Below are 19,965 nucleotides of genomic sequence, written 5' to 3' on the forward strand. Positions count from 1 at the left end.
TTATACAGTGCTTGTCACTCAAATTCGTTTATGAGGTCAGGTTAGGCGCATTTCTTTCTGAGTAGAATTAATTGATCTAGAAAACAAACGTTTTATTTGTAAATGTTCGGAAAATGTTGCTGTTTTAAGATTATTCATGATTGATCTGTTCAAATTTCAATCCTAATGTGTTTTTAGGCGTAGTCACATAGTGAGTGGTTTAAGAAAAAAAGCGCTCATCCAGTGAAAAACAAACGCAACGCGTCCAAGTGTGTCGAGATTGTGCATAGCTAGCTTCATACATATGTTCGGAAGTAAGATCCGGAACGTCATCTCAGGTTACCTTTTCCGTCATGATCTACGCCGGCTGGGATACTCTCGGGGGATGTGTGGTAGTTTGGCTGTTGGCCCTGGTCATTTTCATGGCCTGGTTCCTCTCGACCTCGGGAACTCGATACTGGCACTTCCACGAGCTACCGTACATAGCCGGTAAGCCCCTGGTGGGGAACTTTTGGCCAGTTCTGTCGATGAAGAAAAACACCTTCGAGCTAATGGAAGAGTTGTACTGTGATGCCAAAGTGGCCGGTAGTTCACTGTTTGGTGTCAGTATCATGATGCAGCCCAGTGTGGTTCTGCGAGATCCAGAGCTAATCAAACAGGTGCTGATCAAGGATGCGGGTTGGTTCTGTAATAGGTGAGCACAATTGTTTTTTTTTTTAAATTCAACTTATTGTCGCTTTCTTACTTTGTTGCTTGATGCGCTTGCTGTCTTTCATCCTTTATGATTCTGAACATGCATGTATCCTATTATTTTATAGAATATGAGACAAACATAATTTTATACGCATTGTAAAAGTATTTCAAACTACCAAAACCTGTAGGGATTCATTTTTCGACACACTTAAGTACCGTCAAACGGGGCATTATACAATAGCAGGGTTAGATGTAATCTTTGTATACCACAACACGTAAAAAATGATTTCAATTAGACTGGAACAAATATCGATTTCTTCTTTTGTCACCCCCTACCCCCCCCCTTCGAAATTTCCAAAATCCCGAAGGGGGAAATAAATAAAGTTTGAAGTGTTTTAAGTAAATTTCAAATAAAAACTCAAATATCGGACAGATTTCAAGACCAAGAACCAAATTTTGGAAGATGGAAGTTAATTCTCGTTTTGAATTCTTGATTTTAGTGAATTTTTCGATAAAAAAAACTTAATTTATAGGTTTTATGCAATAATATAGTATGCTATTTGGTTGCATACAAGTTTTCGTGCAATTTATTTGTTTTTCGCATTATTTTTTAATGTCCACCGCCCCCCTCCCCCCCCCGCCCCCTCGCGATGTTCCAACTCAGAGTGACAAAAGAAGGATTTGAAATTTGTTCCGGCTTTATTGATTGCAAATTGATGATGACATAGTTTCTCACATTGTGAGATAGTTTTAGAAGTTATTTATTCTCATAGAAAATTTAAAAAATCGAGCAATATATGTACAAATTTTTACATTTTTGGATGACGTAAAAAACTTTACCCAGTATAAGGGATCGGCTTCATGATATCACCTAAAAACTCTATAGTGTTTTTATTATTATTAATAATTATATAATGAATATTTTTATAATTCAGTAACCAGTCTGGGATAAAATGCACCAAATCAAGGATTCACCTTTTAAATCTCGTTTCCATATGCTAGAAAATGATTGTTTTGCATCACACGTTTGTTAATTTCAAAATTTCATCCATCCACACGTTAATTGGAGCTTGATTTCAGCTAGTAGGTTTTTTGTACACTCAGAAAAATACTATTATATATACCATAAGATTCTCTTATGAAGTGGCGCCATAAGAAAAATCTATGAAATTCCTAAGATTGTCTTATGAAGCGAATGAATTCTTCAGATGAACACCTGCTTCAATCAATGAGAGGTTGTTGCTTTTCATAAGAGGGTCTTATGGAAATGAAAATTTTACGTTTGAAGGGAAAATATCAAGATAGTTGATGTTAAAAACGATCAGTTTATTTTCTGGGTAATTTGTTGTTTGTTTACAATAACGGGTGGTATGAAAAAAAAAACCTAGTAATTGCTTTTGCTAAACTAAATCGAGCAGTCGAGCAGTCGCTTAAAGCAATTGCTTCGGTTGTTATGAATAAAGTTTTTTTTGACAGCTGTTTTCTCAGTCAGGAGCTTTTACTTTTAGAACAAACTAGTTTGGTATGAATAAAGCTCAAATCTGAAGCAATTGCTCGACAAATCTCCTAGCAATTGCTTTATTTTCTAAGCATGCTCGGTAGCAGACTTTTCCAATAAAAAAATCTTTAATAACGTCATGAATTTATCAAATTAGCAATATTTCACTTCAAAACAATTCAAAAAGGCATTTTCAACATGGATGAAGAAAATTCGAAGTGATAACTCAACTTTTTCCATATTCCTGTCGTTGTATAAAATCATTCGTCTAAGATAAAATTAAACAAATCAATCAGTAAATATTTCAAATTAAAAAAAAATCCGGCTATAGTGGAAGAATTCCCAATTGGCTCAAAGTAAGAAATAAATTGTAATAATTTGAAATATTATACAGATCTATCATTTTTATATAATTTTGTTATAATCCTAAGATTTAAAAAAAATCTAAATTAAAATGCGCGCCTATTGCTATTTTTTTATACATCGGATTATCCCGATCCGAATACATGTGGAAGAGCTTATGATAAATATTAAAGTAAGGCAATTTTTTGTTTGACAATATTCGAATATGTTTTCATTTTTCTTTAAACATCGACATACTAGCACGCATTTACCAAAAAAATTCCGGTCGTTCTTACACCCACCAACCGCTTCGTCGACTTCAAGGCTACTTTAGCCATACTTTTCAATTTTCTGATCGTCTTCTTTCATTTTACTTTAGAAAACTTCAGATTCTGCTGGTTGGATAGCTCTATTTTTCGAAGCAAAAGCTATGTTCTAAAACTTTAGTACACATCCGCTAAGCAAATGTTTATTCATATCAAACTAAGAAAATGCTTTGGACATTTGCTTTGATTGATTTCGAGCTAAGTAAAAGCTTTCGAAGCAATTGCTAAATCTTATTCATACCACTAAACATCATGATCACCATATCACATTGCACATCAAGGCACGGTTCCAACAGTCATTCTGCCGCACCCGGTCCATTGAACTTATCCTTTTCGCCGGTCAACATGCTGAAAAGTAAACATAAAAATATGTGTTTACGTTAACAAATAATTTGAACGTTCACAAAAAATAAACTTACCATGTAGAATAACAAAATCACTTTCAACTTTGAAAAAAACTGATGGCTCCACAACTGGTTAGTGCTTGGTACAACGACAAGAAAATGACTGAATGTGTTCATTATTTTTTCACAATGTCGCTTCTTCTATTTTTCATAAGAACTTCGTATGAATATTGAAAGAATTCCATAAGACTCTTATGAAAAATTAGTTTGGACGCAAAAAAGTGGTTCATAAGATGTATCTTATGAAATTTATAATAAGATTTCCTCTGAGTGTAGTATTTTTACCCCTAAATGTATGCAGCATCCTCATGCTTTTTCTCTAAAAACATTTTTGCCAGAAAAAATGGAAAATTTAATTCAATCAAAACCAAAACTGACTGAAATTGGTGCTTTATGCAATATTTCATCAAAAATATGTTAAAAGTTATCAATTTTCAAAAGGTTTTCATTTGATTTTCCATTAAAAACAAAATTTTATGCAAATTTACCCTTTCTTTGTAGGGTGAAAATCGCATGTTTTTCTAAATTTAAAAATAACTTTCGAAACCAATAATTTTTCTGATTACGTCTATTTGATGTTCCATTAACTTTAAAACTTTTTATGTGAAAGCGGTATGATTATATGTGGACGTTAAATTTCTAGAATCCATTGAAGTTGAAAAGCGTTGCATGATGCCCCAGTTGACAGTACGAATCATCCACGCGTTTTTTTTTTTTTTTTCAAACCACGTTAGTACACTGGTCACAAACACGGATGTAGGTAGGTGTACTTTTGTAATAAAGTGCACTCACGTCTGCATTCAAAATCTGACTAGCAGACTTTTTTTCCAAAAATTCTCTAAAAAAGAATTTGATATTTTTTTAACATTCAAAAATAGTAAAAAAAAGAGTTTTGAATCAAAACTATTTCGATTTTTGAAATGTGAAACAAATTCCACCGACAAAATAAAAGTGAAACAATCTTTAGTGAATTCGGCTACCTAAATTGGGATTTTTTCTCTTCTACGGTAAAAGGACTATAATTGATACAAAAAAAGAGTTGAAATATTTCGGTTATTTGTAGTACAACTTTAACAATTTTTTTTTAAATATAGCTACGAGACAGGTTGAAGTGTGTAAAAACTACAACCGAAAGTTACGCTCCTTAGCCCCTGTGGTTATGCAATTTTGAAACAAATTTCGGACATTTTTTTGTCGGCAAAAAAGTTTTTCGTTGGAAAAAAATCCCTTATAATCATTAAACTAAGCTTCTGTGAATTTTCAGAAAAAAAATAGAATTTTATGAAGGATTAATCACCGTAATTTATATTTGTGGATGTAATTTATCGGCCTAGCGGTGAAAAGTCATGTCCTTTTTAGTAGGGACATCTGAAGATTATGAAGTATTTATATAGGTGGATAGAAGGTTAGATGAAAATGAAAGATGTTGAAAATGAGCGGGTAGAATTTATTTAGAAGCTTATCATCACATATCAAATTTTTGTTCCTCACGGGCCTACTACTATGAAGCGGTAGATACAGATAGAGTTGCATCTACCACCACACATTGTGGGGCGGACCACGCTTGGCCTACTAAGACTCTGTTGTAGGTCTTCGAAAGGTCTAAAGCGGCCATATTGATGTGCAGATTATTTTTAGATGCTTTGTTTAAAATACTAGCTAGGTTTCTGAAACATACACCAGTTCCTTTCCCTTTTCTAAAAGCATATTGTCGTTGGTCAAGTAAATTATTGCTTTCCAGGTGCGTTACGAGCCTCCTATTCACCATTCGTTCAAGAATTTTAGACATACAACTTGTTAGGCTGATAGGACGAAAGCTTGATGGCGTTTTTGTGTTGTTAGATACTTTTGGTATAGGGACGATAATACCTCTGCGCCATTCTTCAGGGAAGCATCCGGTTTCCCGAAGCATGTTGTATCCGTCAAGAAGAGCCTGTTTAATTGGTAGTGGTAGACGCTTTATCATGGGATATGCCACTTCATCTGGGCCACAAGACTTGCTTTTAACATTGTCTAAGGCATACAATAGTTGAGTCATATAGAAGGGATCATTGTATGGTTGCCTAGGTGATGTCAAGGTTTGATTGAATGTTATTTCACGCTCTTCCATCAAACCTGTCTTACTTATAAACGCAGAAGGGTACAATTCAGTGGAAGAAATTTCGCAAAAATAACGGCCATTCATTGCTTATTTTTGTAGGGTTATCAGTTATTTTTTCGTCGACAGTTAGGGTGAAGCCGTTTAATCTTCTATGTCCTCGTAACGAGTTAACTCGACGCCACACTTCTTGCGATGATGATCGTGGTGATATTCCATCTAGAAATTCTAACCATGAATCCCGTTTTGCTTCTTTTATAATGCGGCGACATGACTGTCTTGCAGTACGCCAGTTTTCCAGATAAGCATCTCGATTGGGATCATCAGGGGGAACACGTTTCCAGGCTCTCAAAGCTTTCCTACGTTCTTTGATGGCTAGTTTTACATCTACGTTCCACCTGGAACTGAACGCGGACCTGGTTTGGCCGAAGTTCTTGGTATGGATTTATGTGCTGCTTCAAGGATGAAGTTGCCAATCTGGCTAGGTGAATATTGGGTGTCTCAATCTACAAGTGTCAATAGTTTGGCTTCATAATCAACCCAGTTGGCTCAGTCTAATTGCCATCGCGGTCGTTTACCTGTTTGAGGAAAGCTTTTATTACCAATAATTTCAATTGGGTGTGGCTCAGCATAATTTATGCTTCAGCCACCTGGGTTCGAATAAATTGTTTCCCTCTGTTTGTCTCCTACGCTTGGGTTAGAATCATTGGTGATTTCCATCACGTTTGTTTGGTTTTATGCATAGGCAGTGCATCTATGCGAAGAAGGAACGAAACCAAGAACAACGATGGAAATTACCAACGCGTCGGGTACCTATTCTTAGCTTACTTAATGATCCCGCGCCGATCTTCCGGTGCATAGGGCCGTGGTTAGAGACCTCCACTGTTAACGATCCGGAGCTAGCGTCTTCATTTGGTATAAATAAAGTGGAACGAGGTTCCAAAAAAAGTAGTATTAGTTGAGACATATCAGTGGACACGTCATTCCATCCGAAATATTCTACAATTGGTGGCAGCGGTGATGCGGTGAGAATTTGCCACTTGTGGTAAATTTCCTCACCGCAGACCCAGTTAAATAGTTGTGGCTACCCTGAAAGTTATAAGTGCTCCTAAATGCGCATGTTGTGTAATATGCGCATACAGCCGATTGACGATATGGCTGGAGATTCAACGCATCTAATCAGTGCAGTTACCACCGAGTGCGGAGTGTGTGCGAAAGCGATGTTCGTGCCGATTGTAATATGCCTTCAGTGCATGCCGCGGATATCTTGGCATAATTTTTTTTTATTGTTGTGGCCAACGTGTAATTATTGGCTTGGACATTTGATTGTATTTCAATCGTCTAAAATAAGTGAATTTTGGACTGAAGCCGCGTGAATCGGATAAGGCAGCGTGAATACTAATTCGTGAAAAGGAATTTATTGATACATCACATCAAGGACAATGTGCCGAAGTAAACATTCTAATGCGGATTGGAGACCTTCGTGTAGTTTAAAACGAAAGATCAGTTGCTAATAATGTGCTTTATCTATGATTTTGAGCATAAACGCCAGATCGGACAGGGTAGGTGGACGGGTCCCATCAGTGATGGTGTGTGTTTACGAAAAGTTTCTCAAGTGCTTCATGTGTAACGTGGAAAGGCCATCGGCGCAGAGAAAAAAAAATCGAAGTGCGAAACCAACCAGCAGACGAAACTTGCGGAGATTGCGGCAGTGGCAATACAAACAGAAAATTGAAAAAATTTCTCTGAATTAATAACAGCCGAAAATCGACGACATCGAAGCAACGACGACAACGACGACGACCAACGAAGAGGCAACAACATGAGAAGTCGGTGCTGCTGGAAGAGGGAAAAAGGATCGGTGTCCGCTACATCGGAGAAGTAGCAGTATGTTAGCAGACGACAGACAACAGCTCTCGGATGTGTGCAGCAGCAGAAAAAAAATGTATGAACTCTAATAAGAAGCATGGGGGAAGCAAAGGGGGTGAGTAATAAAAAAAAAATCGTAAGCATATGAAGTTAAAAATGATAAAAAGAATAACAAATTTCGGCGCTCGATGGTTTGACCAGAAGTTGCTAGAAGAGAGATTCGTTTAATAGCGTACGAATGCGGCGGAATCGAATACCAGGAGAGCAGGAGGAAAGAAAATCAGAAATTATTTAAAAAAAAAACACAGAAAATTGAATTGACTTTAGGGCTAATTCGCTACTATTGCTACATTTACCATTTAAACACAAACAAAATACACCATTGAAAATTATAACGAAAAAACGAGCAAACATAAAGGATATTGAAAACCGAGCATTGCAATGCTGCGAATAAATGCAGATCGAACGTTTAAACAAAAACTGCTTGAATGAAGATAATGATGACATAGGCTGGTATGATTGAAAATCAAGCGGAGTTACATTTATTTGATAGATGATAGATTGTTGGATTTTGGTTCTTAAAGGTTTTTATGCGAAGTTTTAAAATGAACACTGGGGAAATCAAGTACTTTTATTCGAACGCGATTTCCAGGGCCAATTTTTGTTTTTGAAAAAAAGGCCATAAAATATTTTTCTTTGGAACTCGAAAAAAAATAAAACAAAAGCGGAATGATTAACCCAAAATCAAATAAAGTTGAGTGAATCCGATGCTTATAAGTCATCAAAAAGGGTCCTCACTTCAAATAGGCTAAAATGCCGAATAAATTCCAGCTAGAATGCTGATGACGGCATTGACCGTTTTATAATGGAAAAATATTCATTTTTAATTCCAGCAAAATAAATGCTGAAGACGGCACTGACCGTATTTAAAATACCTGCCATAAAAAGGTGGATGAAAAGAAGAGATTAAAGTTCAAAACGGAATTTCCGAGGATAATTCACGTTTTGATCTTAAAAAAAAATCTCCATAAAAATTTAAAAAACAAAAGGGTCTTGACACCGCACAATTTTATTTATTTTCAAAATTCCATAAGATAATATTTAATTTTTTTTACTGTCATATATCGGGTAAATTAATTTCCTTATGATCAAGATCATAAGAATTTTTGTATTTTCAACTTGAATATCATATTTCGACCAATGAGAGGCGCCAACTCATTGGAAGAATATGGTTTCAAAATTGCAATACAAAAGGAAATTAAATTTAATGCCTTGACGTGATTTAGTACTGCAGTTCTAGTCACAGATATATTGACGGAGCAGTAAGGAGTGAATTTTTATTTTTTTTTAAAGTTTTCAAATTTGTCATACTTTTGAAAACTTATTTTTGGAGGGTTGAGGAGGATGACCCTCATGTTGCTCAACATTAAAAACGTTTTTGAGATGAAAAAAACAAAAACATCAATTATTAAATGAGAAAACATCAATTATTGGCCAAGAAAAGAGCCAGATTTAAGAATAATTAAATGTCATAAAATAAAAAATTGTTGTCCGCAAGTGTTTAGGACCGTTAAGGGTGACACCTTCTGGCCCTTAACCGTAGGAATTATAAAAAAAAAAAGCTAAGTTAGGACTGTTCTGGCCCTTAACAAAAAAAAAATTTGTTAGTATCGTCAAGGGTGACACCTTCTGGCCCTTGATCGTAGGAATTGTAACTGGAGTTTAGCTCAGGATGATCAAGGGTGACGCCTTCTGGCCCTTGATCATAAAAAAGGGGGTGAGTAATGTGGCTCAGCATAATTTATACTTCAGCCACCTGGGTTCGAATAAATTATTTCCCTCTGTTTGTCTCCTACGCTTGGGTTAGAATCATTGGTGATTTCCATCACGTTTGTTTGGTTTTATGCATAGGCAGTGCATCTATGCGAAGAAGGAACGAAACCAAGAACAACGATGGAAATTACCAACGCGTCGGGTACCTATTCTTAGCTTACTTAATGATCCCGCGCCGATCTTCCGGTGCATAGGGCCGTGGTTAGAGACCTCCACTGTTAACGATCCGGAGCTAGCGTCTTCATTTGGTATAAATAAAGTGGAACGAGGTTCCAAAAAAAGTAGTCTTAGTTCAGACATAGAAGTTGTTTGATCTTTCCATCCGAAATATTCTACATGGGTGATGGTCACTGCCTCGAGGATCATCATGTAAAAACCAGTTAATTTTTCTTATAAAATCGCTTGAACATATCGATAAGTCGATTGCTGTCGATGTGCTGCCTCTTGAAAAGGTTGTACCACCGTCATTCATTACAAACAAATCGTGTTGCTCACATACACGGACTATAGCCTTACTTCTGGGATCATCTCGGTCACAGCCCCAATTCCTGTGATGGGCGTTAAAATCTCCCAGAATTAAGAAAGGTGCTTCGAGTTGGTTAACCAGGTCAGAGAAGTCACTTTCAAAGCTCGGATGTGGTTCGTTAGTAACGTAGATGTTAACAACTGTGCAGGGCAATCTACCTTCGATTTTGTTGCCAGTGCTAGGAAAGGAGTGTCCAAATGAATCTGATGATGGAGCTCGGTTGTAAGGACTCCTAGAGCGATGGACTGATAAATGTTGTTTTTTGCTGAGGTTTTCCAAGTGTATTGGTTCCGTAATGTGTTAACTAAGCTTCCTTCTGCATTTGACCGGAGATGGGTTTCCTGAATAGCAAGTACAGTTGGGGGATTGAAATTGGTGAGCAAAACCAAGTCACTTACATTATTGAAGAATCCATTCATGTTCCATTGAAGAGCGATGCGATGTTTCAACGATGCGTTGTGGTCTGGTGTGGACATGTTAGATCTGGTTTCGAGCCCCCAGTTGTCATCGAGCCTTGCACCGACAGACAAGGTGGATGATGTTGAGTGACCGACATCTGGAACAGGTGTAGGATGGACCCGCTGGCTACAGTGGGTGTCCTGAACCTCCACAGGATATGACACGATTTCATCAATAGAATCGTTTCGAAATATTTCTACAGCGGCTTCTTCCGATAAGCGATGTTGTTGTATATCTGTGGCTGGGGAATAATCAAGACCAGTCAGTCTGTCGGAGACAATAAATTGAAAAATACTTGCCTGAGAGAATTGGTTTCTCGTTCTTGGTCTGGATTCATCACACAAAGATTGGATACCCTCTTCGGTGGTAGTCATCGATATTTGTCGAGTTGGAGGACTTATCAGTCGTTTTTGACTTCTGCTACGCATGAGCATTTCAGATTTACTTTTTGGGTAGCCGTCTATTCTCGAAGGTCTTTGCGAGAGATTATTCGGTTGTTTACTGTTATTCGAATTGCAAGAAGGGTCTGGTTTGCTACTTCGTCCCATTTGTTGGTTTGAGTTTGAATTCTGTGTGTTAAAAGAGTCAGTTAGTCTGGAATCTACTGGAGACGATTTTTGAGTTGTTGTTTGATCGGCTAAAGATTCCTTCAAAGATTTAAGTTCAGTTCGTACTGCCAGTAGTTCATCACGTAGCATTTGAATAATTTTGTCCTTTTCGTCAGTGTTTTGCGATAGACGTTGTTGAACTAAGCTTGAAAAGGAGGTACCTTGGTTGGCTTCACGGATTAGGGCTCTAGCTTCCCCAAACGATATGCCTCGATCTACTTTGATTTTGATAATTTTCTCTTCCTCTTTGTATTTGGGACATGTTCTAGCAATGGGAGCGTGATCTCCATTGCAGTTCTTGCAGAATGGTGACCTTTCGCACGGTGTTTTCTCGATTTCATGGTTTCCGGAACATGTTAGACAGACGGGTGTTTTGGCGGGACATTTGTCTTTGCCGTGGCCATAATCAGCGCATTTGAAACACAATAAGGGAGACGGGTAAAAAGCGCGAACTTTAACACGGAGCAATCCTACATATATAAAATCTGGTCGCACTGTTCGTTGAAAGGTTAATATTAGGAGAGGGGTGTTGACCCTTGACGACCCTTCTCCTTTCTTGGTGATTCTTTTAACCTTTGTAACACCTTGAGGTTGAAGCTGTTCGAGAATGAATTGTTCTTTTTCATCAATCGTATCAATATCGAAAATTACTCCTTGAACATAACTTAATGTGGGGTGAAGAATGATTTCTACTGAAGTGCCATCTACCAGAGATTTTATGCTTAGAAGTTGTTCCATAATTCGTTTCGAGTCTGTCCTTAGGATATTTAGCGCCCCTAGCTTCCTTCGTGGCTTGAACTCTCTTGGCTTTCTCATAACCAATCGTCAGTTGAACCGTTTGGGCTATTAAAAAGGGTTTTGACGGAAGTCTGGGTTCTTTCGTGTCGTCATCATTCTCTTTCACAACTTGCATAAGTAATGTTCGCATTTCACCCAAGTCGTCGGGCCCAAGCATCCACCTAGGTACTCTGGATCCCCCATCGGGGGGATCTGAGATGTCAGCCATCAGCTGATCCGACTCCTCTCTCTCTACACTTTAAGTGGTGTTGTATGCAAGTTTCCAATCAAGAAGTATAACAACTGGTATAAAAGCTGACTGATAGCCCTCGTGGGGCTGCCTCGAAAATCAACGATTAGAAATCTAGATAACTATCCGGGAAGATCACAAAACGATACTTCTCCACCGAATACAGAAGAACTGGAATTCCGGGCAACAAACTATCCACTTCACACGCTTTTAATTATCCGTTTCCCCGAGAAAAACTCTTTTAAAAGCAACGCAGTCTTAGGTTAGACCAAACGTTAACAAACCGTGTTGCCAACGTCTCATTTCAAATTTAATGTTGATATGAAATATTCTTCAAGAAACACAAAATTTACATTTTTCTGAAGTGAAATGAACATAAAAGGTCGTTTGGATTTATTTTTGATAGGCAATTTTTGACAAAACTTTATAACAAAAACCTAATATTTTAAAATAAAAGTTTTTGATAGGCAATTTTTGACAAAACTTTATAACAAAAACCTAATATTTTAAAATAAAAGTTTTTAATCAATTATTAACTTTCCTCAAGACTTCAAGTTATTTTTTTGAGCTCTGCAAAAAAATTCTTGATGCTTTCTATTTGTTTAATACAATTACCTACACAATGAATATAATATTATCAAAACCGGTTAACATTTACAGCCAGGAGAACGAAATCAAACTACAACTCAAATTTCCCTGAAAAAGTTATTTTGCGAACGGCTTTGGAAGGTTAACGAATTTAGGAAAAAATTGAACCAAATTGAATTTAAGATATTCTTTAAAGCATAAATCTTAGCGTTGGGCAGGGTTCATTTTTTTTTTAACTTTCCGCAGTAATGTTAAAAATACTTGTACCTAATCATACTTTTTGAAATTTTTAAAAACTGTTTAATTTTACTTTTTTAAATCATGCATCATCTTCATCGGAATATTATTCTCAAAATGAATGAAATATAATAAACAAAAACAAAATCAGATTTTTTTTTTCTTAAATGTAGGTTTAATAGTTAATCAGTGATTTCACTTAAAACTGACACATTTTTAAACTCCATATAAACAAAACTAAATATGATCGTCCAAAAAAATTGTTTTTTTCATCTTAATATTTTATTTTAATTTTCAAATGAATTTATCGAATTTTTTAGTACAATTTTTTTTCAATTTTTGAATAAATTTACCGAATTTTGAAGTCAAACGATTTAAATTTATAGGAATATTTTTGATAAGTTTGTCTATGTTTTTCAATTCTGATTTTTTTGTGTTCCAAAAACATAAACCTTTAATGCTTAAATTATTAGAAATTCACATTCCTGCTGAATTTTTCAATCAATTTTTCGATTGAAAATGAAAAAAAAAAGGAAATTAACTCAAATAATAAATAAAAATTATTATCATATTCTTAACAACTAATCATAGTTAATTTTTTACTTGCTCTGAAATTTATTTAAAAATTCAATTTATTTTTCTAAATCTGTGTTTTGAGAATCTTTATTTCAAATTTTGAAACAAAACTGCTTAAAAATTATATTGAAAATTTTATTAATGACTTACTGAAAATATCATTTATATGAAACTTTCTTGGGCTGAAATATTTGTCATAATATAAGCTTTGAGAAAAACCATATTCAAAAGAAATCGGCTCAAAACAACCAAAGTAATTGTTGAAAACTGATTTTTCAGATCTCCCCGAACAAAATGTGTCCAAATCCCATACAAACTTCAAGCTCGTTGAGCGAACTCTTACGGTGGTCCGATCTAGCTCAAATTTGTCATTGGACTATAATATGTTTGTCTAGAATCAATTTTAGCCTGCAGCACATAACATTCCACAGGTTTGAGGTAAATTTCCAATACAAATTTGGGACACTCTAACCCGCAACCGTCCAAGAAATGTCAATTTGGCACTCCTGACTTAAACCAATATATCTTTCTTGTTTCCCCACCGATTTTTACAAAATTTATAGATTTTGAAACCTCGTAATGTAACTCAAACATATTTCTCAGACAATATGCAGCTACAATACTTCAGATCTGCTATGGAATGTTAAAAAAAATTTACTTAATGTCCAAAAAAGTTGAAGTTAGAAGCAATACGTTGTGAAAAAAATGTAAATAGTAGTGTAAAAACCGGCATTTCTCAATTAAAGAACCGTAAAATTGTTCAAGTCACACCAGATAAATTTTGAAAAGAGGATTGGAAAGTTTACGTAATTTGGCATATGATACACGCAGATATGTATATTGACAAATTTTCAAAGGTAGCTGTTTTTCAAACGTTTTGTAAATTTGCAATTTCACACACACAAAACTTTCGGGGCTCCACTAAGCAAAATTTCGCTGTTACTTTCCGTTAGTAAAAATATTTTTTTACTATTGAGTTAGCGAAAAGCTAGATTTACTTGATTTTAGCAAAAAGAAAGTTCATTTTGCTTGATTTTAGTAAAACGAAGGTTTTTTTACTGTTGAGTTAGCAAAAATCTAAATTTACTTGATTTTAGCAAAAAGAAAGTTCATTTTGCTTGATTTGAGTAAAACGAAGGTTTTCTAGCCGCTTTGTGTACAGACAGCAGCCGCCGCGGATTGGAAGAAAAATAGCGCGCGTTGCCGAAAGTTCGATGTTGGTGGTTCTAGAGGTGGCTATAAGTCAACAACTAAATACTAACCAAATCGACACGGGATGCGTACAGGTAAGGGCCGATTATGAATTGTACAGATTTTCCGATTTTTAATTCAAAATTGTTTGTTTGTTTTTCTTCCGACCAGGTTACAACTGCAACAGGAAACTCGCAACAGCCAGGAAATGAAGGGGGACCACAACTGGAATATCAACGAACTGCATCCGGCACACACTCCGGTGCATTCGTTGAAGTAAATGGCTCGGCAGTTGGCTCGCCGGAATCGGAACTTCCGTTGTACGAAAAGTGTGAGAGAAAATAGCAAAAAATGTGAAAAATAAAATGAAAGCAAAGGAAATTTGTGTATTCTATTTCACAATCAAACATTCTCCCTGATTCTCCAGAAAAAAAAACAATAAATTTTGTAATTTCAGAACCAGCGAACTTTTCCTCCGGTTTTTGCTAAAAATTTGAGTAAAAATTGCGGCGGCTAACTTTTCGCTCGTTTGCTAAAATAATAGTTTAAAAATATTGCTAAATTGATTGCTAAGTTTCTAGCTGGTCAAATTTGAGCAAATTTTTGCTAAATTTCGGCCTTGAAAATTTTGTGTGTAGAGTGTCCTACCCGGGAATTCCCGGGAATTCCCGGGAATATAAAAAAAATCGGGAATTTCCGAAGCCCGGAAAACACAAAAAAATCAAGGAAATTCCCGAAGCCAATAAAAGGTTCTGAATTACTGGTCATGATCTTGAAAAATTAAAAAAAAAAGTACCATCAAGACGCCATTTACCGCCCAAAATCACCCTTTTGTGTGTATTTTGAAAAAACTGGGATGTTTTCTCCAAATATAAGACCTGTGTTCTGTGTCGGCATCATTGTTCGACAATTTCACCGAAAAAACATCACTTAATTATGCTAACTATAGCCAGAAATAAAATATTTGGTTTTTCGTTTCTGGTCAAATTATTGAATTCGACGCCTGTTAGCGAACTAAGCATGACTGTACTCCTAGGGCAAAAAGGGTTTTTGTTTAGTAGATAGTACCTATTGGACCTAAAATCGACTTGAAACGATAGTTTTATTTTCGTAGAATAGATTTGCATCAAAAAATTTTCGATTTTTTCAATAGTTGTTGTTTTTTGAAGCGTTTAGTGATGGGAGGTAATTGGTGTATAAAAAAAAGTGTGGGTTCCTAATGACCGGTCACGCACAATTTCTTTGTTTTTAACGCATGTATTGTGTCAAATGTGTAAATTGTAAGAAGCATTTAGTTTGATTATGTTAGAAAATGATGTTTTATCGCTGAAAGTAACCGGTTACTTGAGGTTGTTTGCCGGGAATCATCATTTTGTCAGTCAACGCACTTTGTTAAAATTTGTACTAAATTTGAGGAAAAAATTTCACAAAATGTATTCTCTAAAGAGCCAAAATATGGTTTTGACAGCTCGTTGTATGGAAAATACTAAAAAGAACAGTTTCCGTGTTGTTTAGATAGTTTTTCCTTAAGAAAACATTATCGATACCCGAAAAAGTCGAGTGGGCGGTAATAAGGCCAGTTTAACACCCCAAAGTTTAGTTAATTATTTTGAAAAGCGTACATTTCTCGCATTCCACTAAATTTTTTATGGCTTGTGATATAGCTCAGTTGGCAAGTCTGTTGTCTCCTGAGCCGATGTCCGCGAGTTCGAGCCCAAGAGTAAACATCGAACACAGTTGTACCGGATAAGTTTTTCAATAACGATCCGCCAACTGTAACGTTGATAAAGTCGCGAATGCCATAAAGATGGTAAAACGACTATATAATCGAAACAAAAAAAACTAAATTTTTTATTTAAAGTAGAGGGGTTTTGGGATGTATTGGAAAAGAAAGCGAATAAAAATCTGCCGTCGTTTTTTTATTACACATGTTTGAAGTTGAAAAACCGCTTAACTGGGCGGTGAATGGCGTGTTGATGGTAAACATTTTTCTTTATGGGTATCTTCAAGACACAAATAGACTATGGTAACAAAAAATCCCTTTTTCAATTTTCAGGCACATGTGCACCGATCCGGAGAGTGATCCGATCGGTTACTACAACCTGCTGATGATCAAAAATCCCCACTGGAAACAGTTACGTACCTTTCTCACCCCATCACTGAGCCTGAACAAGATCAAACGAATGTACGAACTGGTCGATCAGGTAAGCTACCTTTACAAAACAAGTCGTTCACAAAAAAATATAATTTTATTCTAGTTCAAACCTTTACCGGTGGCAATCGAACATTCACGTGGCAATAGCCTGACTTAACAAATCAATTTCAATTGATGAATGTAATACTCTTGGCAATGGGTGATGATATGATTTACGTTATCATATGCTATCCAATGCGGTTGCACCAAAATCTCTGTACATATACAGAATCATTGATAAGCTGTTGAAAACCGGATGAACTTTTCGTTCAACGAATTTATGTGAATGTTAAACAAAATGTCCTATCTCCAACAAATACGGAAAATCTGAGCACAGGTTACCTAAATTGCTTCATCGATTACCGTTTGCTACACACGTGTGATTAAAAATAATACAAATTCCATCGTCAGCCCAGTGATGGCTGATAAGCCAAATCGAAGGCGATTAAACTTTATTATCAATCAAGCGTCTTTTTGTCTAATTGAAATTTGATTCCTTAATTTCCTGGTTTTAGTATCGGACAAGTTTTTGAACTGTGATAATGTTACTATATTTGTTCGTTGTTTTGATAGTAATATTTTTAATATTTGGCGGTTGGAAACGACACAATTTTTGGAATGATCACAAAATCCGATACATTCTGGAGGTTCCTCTGATAGGGAACTTCTGTTCAATCGCGCTTCAAATTCATTCCGCCTTCAACTACATCGATTGGATCTATTGGCATCCGCGGACCCGGGATGTCGATTTTTTCGGGATCAACATATTCTTCCGGAAGGCTTTGGTTCTGAGAAATCCGGCTCTCATCAAGCGCATGTTCATGGAGGATTCGGCTTACTTTATCAACCGGCAAATGTGCAGTGATCCCGTTGGCGATCGGTTTGGATATTATAATCTGATCATGATAAAGGAGCCGCTGTGGAAGAATCTGAGAGGCAATCTTTCGCCTCAGGTGACCTCACACAAGCTGAAACGAATGCTTCCGTTGATTCAACAGGTAGGGTTGACTTATCCCAGAGGAAGTTATTAGCAGATGTGGGGGCGCAAATGTTTTCAAGACCCTTGGGCGTTTAATTTAAAAACACTTTAAGGCTCTAGATTTTGAAATTTGCATGATGTAAAGTTTTCAAAATGTGCTACAAGTGTCAAAATTTCTACCACTTTTTCCCAACACGAGTGAACTGGCTCTAAAGGTGACTTGCTTTTAAGAGAGTTCTAACAAGAGTGAAAATTTTATTGATTGGTTACTTGATTGATTACTTATTTATTTTTTTTTATTTACATAGTATTCCGTCTTACGACATAACTTGACGAACATAATTCCAACCGTTCTCCAATTTCGCGGGCACCCCACGTTCGCCAGATCACGCTCCACTTGGTCTAACCACCTCGCTCGTTGCGCCCCCGCTCGTCTTGTTCCTACCGGATTCGTAGCGAACACCTGTTTTGCAGGACAGTCATCCAGCATTCTCGCAACATGTCCCGCCCAGCGTATCCGGCCAGCCTTCACCACCTTCTGGATACTGGGTTCGCCGTAGAGTCGCGCGAGCTCGTGGTTCATCCTTCGCCTCCACACTCCGTTCTCCTGTACGCCGCCAAAGATGGTTCTTAACACTCGTCGCTCAAATACTCCGAGTGTACGCAGGTCCTCCTCGAGCAATATCCATGTCTCGTGCCCGTAGAGAACAACCAGTCTAATAAGCGTCATATACAGGTTACACTTCGTGCGAGGGCTAAGTCTTCTCGACCGCAGTTGCTTGTGGAGTCCATAGTAGGCACGACTTCCGCTGATAATTCGCCTCCGGATCTCACGGCTGGTGTCATTGTCTGCGGTCACCAGTGAGCCGAGATAGACAAAGTCTTCGACTATCTCCAGCTCGTCGCCGTCGATCGTGACCTTGTTATTACTGGACAAGCGGGTTCGGTCGGTCTCGGATCCGCAGGCCAGCATGTACTTCGTCTTGGACGTATTAATCATCAACCCAATCCTTCCTGCTTCGCGTTTCAGTTTGCGGTAGATCTTCCCCACCGCTTCAGATGATCTGCCGACTATATCAATGTCATCGGCAAAGCAGATAAGTTGACTGGATCTGTTGAAAATCGTGCCTCGCATTTCGCCCACCGCTCGTCGAATAACACCTTCTAGCGCCACGTTGAACATCATGCAGGATAGACCATCACCTTGTCGAAGCCCCCTGCGAGATTCGAATAAACTCGACAATTAACCCGAAATCCGCACACAGCACTGCGTTCCATCCATCGTCGCTTTGATCAGTCTGATCAGCTTCCCGGAAAAGCCGTTCTCGTCCATGATTTTCCATAGCTCGTTACGGTCGATCGTGTCGTATGCGGCTTTGAAGTCGATGAATAGATGGTGCGTAGGGACTTGGTGTTCCCGGCATTTTTGGAGGATTTGCCGTAATGTAAATATCTGGTCAGTCGTTGACCGTCCCTCCATGAAGCCGGCCTGATGACTTCCCACGAATCTGTTTGCTTGTGGCGTTAGGCGGCGGAGTAGGATTCGGGACAACACTTTGTAGGCGGCGTTGAGGACAGTGATCGCTCGGTAGTTCTCACAGTCCAATTTGTCGCCCTTCTTGTAGATGGAGCATATTACACCCTCCTTCCACTCCTCCGGTAGCTGTTCTATGTCCCAGATCCGGATTATCAACCGGTGTAGGCAATCGGCCAACCTGTCCGGGCCCATTTTGATGAGTTCAGCTGCGATGCCATCCTTCCCAGCCGACTTTGATTGATTACTAAGATCGATATTAACAGATCAATGCTTGCTTTTCGAATACTCCTCCTTAAGCGGAATTATAATTTGATATTTTCAGGATACCCACTTCGATTCGATTCTGCTCCAGCTTAATCCGCTGCAGGGGTTTTGTCAATCCGTCAGCAACTTGTTAATCAGTGCTTACGAACAACAACGTAACAGTTTTGCGATCCAGTACGTCTCGGATGAAATGGTGCCGGATATCGATGTGCTTCGTCCGAGGTGTGTATCCAACTTTTTTTGCAATGCAAATGGTGCTCTGATTGTCGCATCTTACCCGATACCTTTCGGTTGACCAAATTGAAACAAAAGTCCACCAACAGGCTTCTTGTACGGCAGCTCAAAGTGCCATCTACATATTAAGCCTCGCAGGTTGAGAGTGCCACCGTAGTTTGACGCTTGCAGCACTAGGACACGGCTCCGCATTGTAACAGGAAAATGTATCCACTAGTGGATTTCCTATCGTCGAGATCTGCTGCCCAATCTGCGTCGAAGTAACCGATGAGTTTCGATTTGCCGTGCCTCATATTCCACAGCTTGTACTCCGCAGTTCACATCAGATGTTTGAAAGAAGGATTGGTGTTAAATCTGCTCAGCTTCTTGACAGCTGCTCCGTTTCTTCGGGTTCCGGTGTTCATCGGGGTTATCGCAGTCTTCGCATCGTCCATATTGAAGCGCTTCAGTACTGTTCCAATATATGTTTCAAGCATCACTGAGTCTTTGTTCGTGTAACTCCG

At 37.7% G+C, this 19,965-nt stretch overlaps 1 protein-coding gene across 1 annotated transcript in view; it reads left to right on the forward strand.

The window, feature by feature from the left end:
• The window catches only part of LOC129743579 (cytochrome P450 6g1-like), a 26,011-nt gene continuing 6,046 nt past the window's right edge, over nucleotides 1-19,965 (forward strand). The window contains exons 1-2 of the mRNA XM_055735638.1: nucleotides 1-673; nucleotides 16,311-16,458. Coding sequence (XP_055591613.1) covers nucleotides 333-673; nucleotides 16,311-16,458 — 489 coding nt within the window. The 5' untranslated portion in view covers nucleotides 1-332. The remainder of the gene's footprint in view (nucleotides 674-16,310; nucleotides 16,459-19,965) is intronic.

The sequence above is a fragment of the Uranotaenia lowii genome, chromosome 2, assembly GCF_029784155.1.
Source record: "Uranotaenia lowii strain MFRU-FL chromosome 2, ASM2978415v1, whole genome shotgun sequence".
In the NCBI taxonomy this organism is placed as follows: Eukaryota; Metazoa; Arthropoda; class Insecta; order Diptera; family Culicidae; genus Uranotaenia; species Uranotaenia lowii.